A 10,197-nucleotide genomic window follows, 5' to 3' on the forward strand; every position below is an offset into this window, starting at 1 on the left:
AAGAATGCAAATTCCGGGACACATGAAGAATATCCAGGAGGAAGGTCATTAAAATCCTCACTAGGGAGGAGGAAAGTGGCAGGAGGCCCTGACAGTGTCTAGGAAGGCAGAGACCTCTGCACAGGCAGGAAGGAGACACTCTCCCCTCAGGGGCATCCTGGTGCCAGTGAGGGAGCCATGGTCCTTGTCATATAGGACAGAGGGATAGGCTAGGACTGTGGAAATGAAGACATGAGGAATGGGCTGCCTGTGGCCTACCTGTGCTTCACTTGGCTTCAAGGTTGCACACTCTAAAATGGGGGAACTTTCACATATAACTCTGGAATTTCAATTCAATGGCAAAGCCTGGGAGATCTAGCCAATCACACACAGGCTCCAGCCAAGTCCTGTTTAAAAGGACTGTTCTTCAGAGCATGCCCATTCCCATGGCTCCGTCTTCTGTCACACCTGCTGTGTCACTACTTTAGGGAGGGTCTGGCAGGTGACTGAGTTTTCAGTTTTGCTGTTACGGAGTGGTTTGGTGAGGAAAATGGAATGCTGGTGTAACAGCTAAGATAGCCTCCACCACAATAGAAGCTCCTTCACTGGGGATGCAGATCTGGACACCTGGCCAATCCCTATCCCTTTCTGTCACTTCCCTGCCCAAACCCTGTGCTGGCTGCCAGCCCTACCTCATGAACTTCTCCATGACTTCCTCCACCCACATCTGCAGCCTCAGGAAGCTGATGCCATAGTGCCACCAGAGGCGGAAGAGGTTCATCAGGTACCAGTCGGTCTCTTCCAGCACAAAGTGCTCCCCACCAAAGATGGCGGTCCTGCCAACCACCTCACGGCGGTGCCTCAGCCCTGAGGAGACAAAGGGGGGCTTCAGGTTCCTCCAAAGAGCCCCTTGGAGATCTAGCCCTCCATAGGGAGGTCAATAGATGGCTCCGTCAAGGAACACCCCTCACACACTGTGATAAAGGGGAAGTCTGGCCTTGCCCCTCAGACAAAATAAGTATCTTGTGCTATCCTGTTTTTTTTCCAGTAGGGTTCAACTCCAGGCACCTTGAGGGAAATTCAGTCCTCCTCCATCTCTTACTGGCTCCTGGACACCCAGACTCAGAAAGAGCACAGCCATTTCCACCCCCCCCCTCCACACACACCCAATGCCAGGACTCGTGCATCTCAAGTCATCTTCTTGCAGCCAAGATAGGTGCAGGTCAGAGGACAAAACTGGTTAAAAGCGTGGAGCCAACAGCTCGGGATTCAAGGACCTGCAGGGAGACACTATTCTGGGCTGCTTTCCCTCTCATGCTGCCAGAAGCCACGGAGCTTCAGAGCAGAAAGGCTCTTTCTCGCTTCAGTATCCAGACATCTAGAGATGCCAACACAGGGCCTCGGCCTCTGCCTCACACTGCATATCTATCTGCAATCTGCCACATCTGGGTCTTAAGAGTCTGTGCTCCCTCAGGCACACAAAACTTTCTAACTGCCAACAATGAGAAACCCATGAGAAAGAAAGGATTTCTCTCTGCTACCTGTGGGGGACAGGCAGACGTGCTCAGTTTTGCTATTCACACACACTTGCTATTGCACTTTCACAAGAAGCCTGTGGGGGGGGGGGGGACTTGGAAACATGCAGGACTGCAGCAGGACCACTTCTGAGGAGTGAGCAGGGGTAACTGAACCCCAGCTCCCTACTACCATCCCACCCTGGTTTGTTTACTGAAGTATATGCTGCTTCTGTTTCTCTAGGAGACTAGTGCACATCATCTAGGAGGCTGACCCCAGATAATGCCTCCTAGGCACCTCCCCAGGGGCAAGGGCTTGCCACCAGGACCACGGCTACAAAGAGGAACTGGTCTGGGAGTCCAAGATGCATTCTAAGCCCGACTCTGCTGCTAACTCACTGTGTAACCTCAGGCAAGTTCCTTTCCCTCTCAGGTATCAGCTGCTCCGTCTGTAAAATGAGGGAGATGGGGCTCCGTGACCTTCTGGCTTTTTGATCCTGGGGTGACCTAGAAAGGGCCTGCTGGCTCAGTCCACCCTGGGACAGTGGACTTGTCCCCGCAGCACTCACCCAGTTGCTTGACGAAGTTCTGCATGTGCAGGCTCAGAGAGTGGAAGGAGGCTGCCCCGCTCTCGTAGTGCTGCTTGTTGACGGAGATGGTGGCCAGGCGGCCGCCCACCACCCCCTTTTCGTACACGTCGATCTGGACCCGGGGGCCAAAATGCTGCTGGAGGAAATGGGCCACAGCAGAACCCCCGATCCCGGCCCCAACCACAGCTACAGGAGGTTGGAAATGGAAAACAGGCAAGGAGAGAGACAGAGGACACAGTGAGAAAGCTGGCATCCCGATGGACCCTGCAATGCTGACTCCACTAAGGATACCTCCAGGAGTGTGCAGTAGCTCCGAGTGCCACCCACCATGATGTTTTTCATAAAGCTAATGCCAAAGCTAGCAGCAGAAAGGAAGGAATATAAACATTCGGACAGATTCTTTTTTTTTTTGGATCACACCCGGTGACATTCAGGGGTTACTCCTGGCTATGAGCTCAGAAATTGCTCCTGGCTTGGGGGACCATATAGGACACCGGGGGATCGAATCATGGTCTGTCCTAGGCATGCTAAGGCAAACGCCATACTGCTGTGCCACGGTTATAGCCTCCAGACTGATTATTTAAAATGTTCAGTTTGATAGAACATGCCTCTTCCCTTTTTGGGAGCATCTCCTGGAGATGCTTGACCTGCCTAGACAGTTCAATGCATGGCCATTGCAGTGCTCAGGGTGACAACTAAATTCACCCCAACAGAGCTAGGGGCCACTGCGACTCCACCTGGCTGTGAGGGTAGCCACTAGTGCTAGAGAGCAAACCAGGGTTCTTTGCACCTACCTCAACTCCTGGGCTATATCCCTGGTCCCTACTACCCCAGCTCTATGTTGCCTCTACATTTGTTTCATCATGAATAGAAGGAAACCTGGTCCCTAATTGCTACCGTGAAGTATATGACTGTTAGAAACCACTTCTTAGCCAGGAGTCTAGACTAAATCCTCAGAGATACCTATTTTTGCAAACCAAGCTTTATTAGGCAAACCATTTCTTTACTTTAGTCAAGCTTAGCAGAACAGAGTAGCTGCAACAGACTGTCTGGCTGCAAAGTCTCCAATATTTACACTCTGGCCCCTAAGAGGAATCATTCCCCCATATCCGGGTCAATCTAGCACGTCAGTTATTTACCCATCTGTGTCTGCCAAGGATGGAATGCACCTGAGGCAAATGCTCCCTCCCTGTACAGGCTGTTCCTTTCTACTCTGGACCCTGGTTAAGAAATTGGACCTTGCTGAGGTCGCCTGATCTGTCTAGGTTCATATGTGGTCAGAATCTCATAAGAGGACACAGAAAAAAACTTTTTCAGGGTAGAAACTACTGTACAGATCATGACTCGCACAAAGGCTGGTGGACCACCTAGGTCAGTGATGGCTGACCTTTTTGAGCCCGAGTGCCCAAACTGCTGCACAACATCCTCCCAATGGCCAGTCCAGCCCTGTTGCCAGGTGAGTGCAAAGCAGACACCGGCACACTCCCCTCCCACTGAGCCAAGTATCTTAATTGTGGACCTTCCTGCGTGCCACCACTGGCACGGGTACCAGAGGTTTGCCATCGAGGACCTAGGTTCTCCCACCAGCTACTCGAGATAGCCCACCTCTCCCCAATCAAAATAAAAAATCTGGATTAGCTAGACCTTACAGGACCTACACTGAGTCCAGACACCCAGGCTTATCAATCAGGGTGTTGTTGGCCCTGTGTCCTAATCCTCCCAGGTTACAGGGAGGAAGGTTGTTTGCTTTCATGCTTTTGCCTATGGCTCCTTGTCAGCCTCCTTGAGGCTTTCCTGACCTGACCCAGCTGCACTTTGTCCCATCCACCTCCTCCCACATTCCCTCAGTCCAGAGAGAAACTTGCTCCCCTTCTGGGCTGAGTTTAAGGCATGAAAATAGCTCCCTTTGTCCTCAAAGACTGGGCAAAATTCACTAACAAACTACTTCCAATGTATTCCTTCTCCTTTTGTTTGTTTTGGCTTTTGAGGCCACACCCGTTTGATGCTCAGGGGTTACTCCTGGCTAAGCAATCAGAAATTGCCCCTGGCTTGGGGGACCATATGGGACGCTGGGGGATCGAACTGCAGTCCTTCCTTGGCTAGCGCTTGCAAGGCAGAGACAACTCTAGTGCCACCTCGCCGACCCCCCTTCTCCTTTTGTGACAAAGCCCCCAATTACCCATTTTCTGGAGGCACTGACAGATCCAGGCATGGATGCTCTCCCAGGGCTAGAGCAGTGATTCTCAAATAGTGGGGCACAGGGGGGCTCGAGGCTCCATAAAGGGGGGGGTGCCTTTGACCTCGGCAAACACTGTCATAACAAGCTAAGCCCGGTATTTATGTCTCTGTATGTCTCTGGAGCTGAGTCGCTGTGTCCTGCTTCAAACCCCGCTTGGAAAAGCTATGCATTGCAAAATGTGTGCTCATTGGAGCCATTAATCCAGACATCACCTCTGATTAAAAAAGCAGCTCAAATTATTTTATAGATTTTTGTTTTGCAGGTTAAAGTTTTTTTTTTTTAAATAAAGATACTATTTATAGTCGCGTGGGAGGGTGCAAAAATGTTTTCTTCTTCCTAGGGGGGCATGAAAGAAAATAATTGAGAAGCACTGGGCTAGAGGAAAGCACTCATCACTCAACATACAAAAGATACTTCTTGGGCCCGGAGAGATAGCACAGCGGCGTTGGCCTTGCAAGCAGCCAATCCAGGACCAAAGGTGGTTGGTTCGAATCCCGGTGTCCCATATGGTCCCCCGCGCCTGCCAGGAGCTATTTCTGAGCAGATAGCCAGAAGTAACCCCTGAGCACTGCCGGGTGTGGCCCAAAAACCAAAAAAAAAAAAAAAAAAAAAAAAGATACTTCTTGGTCCGTGATTAGATATGGTGGGGAACAAGAGGAATTGAACAGGAGTTCTGTTTCCTTGGACCCAGGTAGAGTAGAGAAGACACTCAAGCACAAAGTGTCATGACCTGGGACCTTTGGGGCCAAGTGTGATTATAGGGTTGAACTAGAAAGCAGTGAATTTTGTCTGTGGGTATGGAGAAACAATCCTCTGATCTGGTCCTTGGAGGACAATCATCTTTGGCAAGAAGTAGAAAGTTCCCCAGCAGAAAATAGCATTAAGGGGGTATCAGGTCACCACCTAATATGGGGGTTTAAAAGATCAGTGACCAGGGTTATCAGATTTGAACTTGCACAGAAGCCTTTGAAAGCTTGCAAACTTAAGACTAGAGGAGGGGCTGGAGCAATATTACAGTAGTAGGGCGTTTGTCTTGCACCTGGCCAACCTGGGACAGAGCTCAGTTCAATTCCTGGCATCCCATATGGTCCCCTAAGCCTGCTAAGGAGCGATTTCTGAGCACAGTTAGGAGTACTGCTGGGTGTGGCCCCCAAACAAAAAAAACAAAAAGACTAGCCTAGCACTACCAACTGGTAGAGCCCTGGGGTGAGATGGGCAGGCAGGTAAGCACAAGCTGTCCTTCAGTTCTAGCTGGTCAGGTGCCCTGCCTGTCAAACTGTCCCTCAATCATCAAAGTCTAGATCAAAGCCTACCTTTTTTATTAGCCTTTTCTGGCTACTCTCCCTAGCCAAGAATTCAGGATTCCTTCCTTTAAAAACCCCAACCCCAAACTGAACTCTGGCATTTAAATCCTTTATTAAAAAAGTATTGTGGGGGCTGGAGCGATATTACAGCAGGTAGGGCTTTTGCCTTGCCATGGCCAACCCATGTTCGATCCCCAGGATCCCATATAGACACCCAGGCCCACCAGGAGTGATTCCTGAATAAAGTGTAACACCTGAACAATGCTGGATATGGGCCCCAAACAGACAAAAAAATCAACTAAAAAAGGACAGGGGGCAGGGGGACGATAGTACAACTGTAAGGCGTTTGCCTTGCATGTGGCCAACACAGGACAGACCCTGGTTTGAATTCTGGCATCCCATATGGTCCCCTGAGCCTGCCAGGAGTGGCATTTGAGCGCAAAGCCAGGAACAATACCTGGGTGCTGCCAGGTGTAACCAAAAAGGATTGTGGACTATTAAAAAAATGCTGTGACAGGACTGAAGCAATAACACAGCAGGAATGGTATTTGATTTGCACGCAGCCAACCTGGTTTTGATCCTTGGCATCTCACATGGATCCCTGAGCCTGCCAAGAGTGATTTCTGAACAGAGTTAGGAGTAATGCCTGAGTGCCACTGGGTGTCCCTACCCCCACCCCCTAAAAAAGTTGTGGCTTTGTACCCTCAAACACTGTACTGGCTCCAATAATTTGATGGTGCTCCCAAAGGGCCCTTGCCAACTGTGGTACACAGACAGAAGCCTCCAGGAGTGGGCACTTGACTCTCAGCACCGGCTGATAGTATTTTTTGGGGGAAGGGTCACACCTAGTGGTGTTCAGGACTGACTCCTGGTTCTATGCTCCGTGATTACTCAGACCCCTGGTGAAGCTGAATAGTCAGGTGACCATACATATGCAGTGCCCGGCTTTGAAGCAGGGTCTGCTGTACAAGGGTCTGCTGCACCTTAACCCCTCTATTATCTCTGATTTCCTCAATGGGAATTTTATGTATGAGGGACTTGAATACCCGAGTCACACAGAGTTAAAAGGAAAAAAATAAATTGTTTTTGGGGCCACAACAGCCAAGATTCGGGGCATACTCCTGGCTTGGCACTGGCCGGGCTCCAGGGACCCTATGTGGTACATATGGACTGACTTATCACTCAAGCCCCTACCGCCAAGAAAATAATCGTTAAAGGGAGAAGTAAAGGGGTAAATGAATATGGAACTCTAACGAATGGCATGCACAACCTAGTAATGACTGAAATCTATTTTGACCACATTCAAACGTAAGATGGACCAAAGGAACTGTGGTAGCAGCTTGTATCAGGTGGTAGGTATGCGGATCATCGCTGAGAAGTTTCTCAACTTTTGGCGTATGAACTATTAAGACAACCACCACCACCAAGGAAACAAGGAGCATAATCGCTGCTGGAAACCTCCCACTCAGAATGGCCGCTGCCAAAGGGTCTCTCTAGCTAGCAGCGGCTCCTCAAGTGCCATTTGGCCAAAATAAGCGGCGCGTGGGGCTTGAGCAGCCACAGAGCAGCGGGTAGGGCCCTGTCTGCCCTGCCTGCGTTGGGCCCGAGGTGGGTCCCTGGGATTCCACGTGGCCCGCTAAGCAGCGCCGGGAGGGATGTCACAAAGCCTGAGCATCGAAATCAGAATGCAAAGCGCAGCGGCCTTCCTGCTGCCGGGATGCTGCGTCCTGCTGCTCTGCCGAGGGGGCAGCGCCGCGCCCACGACCAGGCGGCCTCGCCGGGCCTCCAGGTGTCGGGCCCGGGCCTGGGGCGCGCTCCGAGGCCGGTCGCAGCCTCCCTCCCTCCCCGGACCCCGCCCGCCCGCCCGCCGCCCCCGCGCCCTCCGCGCACCGATTCTGTTGGGCCGGGCGTCTCCGCTCGCGGCGGCCGCGGCGAGCAGCGCGGGCAGCAGGACGAGCAGCCGGGGGGCGCGGCGGGCCATGGCGGGAGAGCGGGAGGCACACCGGCCGCGCGCCAGCCGGGTCGGGCGCTCGCGAGCCAGGGGCCCTTCCGCCTCCCGCCCGTCGCGTCGTTGGCCCGGCCGGCGTCGCCCCGCCCTCTCCCGCCCCCATTGGTCCAGACTCTCACGGGCCCCGCCTCCCAGGCCTCTCATTGGTCCGACTTCTCGTCGTCCCGCCCTCCCTAGGAGCGGGCTTGACCCGTCATTGGCCGCCTTCCCCCGGAAACGAGGCTCATTGGCCGGCTCGCTCAGCCGCGGCAGCTGGGTCCTGATGGCACGGGCCGCGGTGTTGGGGTCAGCCGAGGTTTGACGGCGGGGCCGGCTGGGCGGCGCGGCGGCAGACCCAGGGCGGACCGTCCGTCCCCGGCGCCGTCCACGGGCCCCCGAGCTCGCCGCGAGCGACTTCTGAGCGTCACCGGGTGGCCCCAAACAGAGATTCAGAGCCGGGGCCGGAGCAGTGGCACAGCCGTAGGGCGTCTGCCGCGCGTGCGGTGCCTCTGGGACGCACCCGTGAGACCCACACGGCGGCCCAGCTGGTCCCTGAGCCTGCCGGAGCGTCCCCTCTTGTGCCCTCAAAATCAACCAAACGAAAACAACACCCAAAAAACTCACAGATGAATAAATCAATCTATCTTTTCTTTGTTTTTCTGGGGGGGGGGGGCACACGCGGTGGCACTCAGGGGTTTCTGCCGGCTCTGCGCTCAGAAATCGCTCCCGACAGGCTGGGGGTTTGGGGGGAACCATTAGGAAGCTGGGGATCGAACGCATCGCTCCAGCCCCCGAACAAATCAGTTTTTGGAACCACGTATCAGCCACAAACTAGAGCTACGATGTTTGAGGCATCTTGAAGAGGTTCAGGCGCCAAACTCAAGATCTCATTAAGCGACTCCTGCTCAGACCTGTGTTCGTTCTTGCATTTTTCTCAAATAGATTGTTTACCTTTCTCTACCGAGTTGTGTGATTTGGCTTTGATTCAGGAATATTTTTCTGACCATTGTTCACTTTCAGAGGACACCCACCGGACTCTTCCCCCACCGCACCCAGTCGGTCCATAGAGGACGTATTTCTTTCTGGACACCTGGACGACCTTTCTGATCCGCCGACCTTTAGAGTTCTAGAGCCACCTGGATCTCATCATCCTTGTGCATGGTCACAAAAGAGACATTTTATTTCTGGGATAGACAGCTCTTTGAGCAGAAGGGACGGCATGATCTGGTGTGCGTGTGAGGGAGTTTTGAAGTAGTTTCTGCTGCTCTGAAATTACCAATGGGTGAACTTCATGGTGACCTTCTGGCACAGAAGTGTATGCATGTTCAGAAGGGACATTTTTCTTTTCGTCTTTCAAACGTTGGAGTGCTAGGGGTTGACTCCAGAGCCTCACACGTGTGCAATGTGTGATTTACCGGTGAGCTGCTCTCCAGTTCCTCCCTTAAAAACATTTTTTAAAATTATCACACTATGATTCAGCAAGTTGTTTATAATACAGTTGTTGTAGGCATTAAATATTCAATACTATCAGTGTGGCCTTCCCTCCCCAGTTCCTTAAAACAAATCCCTTTCAGGGGGCCGAAGAGATAACATGGAGGCAGGGCGTTTGCCTTGCATGCAGAGGGACGGTGGTTTGAATCCCGGCATCCCATATGGTCCCCCGAGCCTGCCGGGAGCGATTTCTGAGCATAGTAGAGCCAGGAGTAACTCCTGAGCGCTGCCTGGTGTGACCCAAAAACCAACCCCCCCCCCCCAAAACAAAACAAACAAAAAAAACCCAGAGCATCTGTTATCAGATGAGGCCAAAAGGTAAATCTGCAGCATCACACAGTGTGAAATTATGCAGGTGGCTAATTCTGCTTACCAACATCGAAAATAAGTGTGACCTCTGTGCTCAAGCTTACTAGAAAAGACAGGAAGGGGTGGAGTCTCATACCTTACTTGCAGCCACTTGGTTCAATCCCATGCTCAGAAAGACTTAAGCAGCGCCAAATCTTCAGGCCTGGGCTGAGAATCCTCCAGCTTTCCTGATCAGTATTTGAGAGGCATGCCTCATCTGCCCCTCCAAATGTAAACATTCCAGTAAGTGTGAATCGTGGTTATAACTAAGCAACAGGAACTTTTAAAGACGTGTTCTACTGCCGAGATATACTATGACTCTGGAATTTTTTTGTTACAAAAAGTCTGTATTCATTGGTCAATTTGTGCCAAGTTTTCTTATGTGGTGACTTGAGGTTTTTAAAAATGTACATTACTTAATTTCCCCCTTCTCTTTGTCTCTGTGATGATAGCCGGTAGCAAGCAGGGATTCCAGGAGGAGTTTGCACGTGGGGTGCAAACTCACCAGCTCCTCATATTAGCAAGGAACGCTTTCTGCTGAGCTATGCCTTGTTCCTTGAGTAGGGTAAATTATAACTTCAAAATTCAATTTCTTGACTCTAATTTTAAGCTCTTTGGTAGATAACATGCAAAACTGTTTGTAATAATTTTTCAATCTTAATACATCACAGGACAAATTCAAGAGTTTCAAGATGAATAGAAAGGAGGCATATTCTGCTGACTGAGGTACAAAACCACTACAGAC

At 51.7% G+C, this 10,197-nt stretch overlaps 1 protein-coding gene across 1 annotated transcript in view; it reads right to left on the bottom strand.

The window, feature by feature from the left end:
• The window catches only part of PCYOX1L (prenylcysteine oxidase 1 like), an 11,021-nt gene extending 3,414 nt beyond the window's left edge, over positions 1-7,607 (bottom strand). Inside the window, exons 1-3 of the mRNA XM_049785183.1 lie at positions 7,517-7,607; positions 2,063-2,269; positions 672-846 (exon numbers count right to left, since the gene is read on the bottom strand). Of these exons, the coding sequence (XP_049641140.1) occupies positions 672-846; positions 2,063-2,269; positions 7,517-7,607 (473 nt within the window). The remainder of the gene's footprint in view (positions 1-671; positions 847-2,062; positions 2,270-7,516) is intronic.
• Between the last annotated feature and the right edge of the window lie 2,590 nt (positions 7,608-10,197).

The sequence above is a fragment of the Suncus etruscus genome, chromosome 12, assembly GCF_024139225.1.
Source record: "Suncus etruscus isolate mSunEtr1 chromosome 12, mSunEtr1.pri.cur, whole genome shotgun sequence".
Taxonomy (NCBI): Eukaryota; Metazoa; Chordata; class Mammalia; order Eulipotyphla; family Soricidae; genus Suncus; species Suncus etruscus.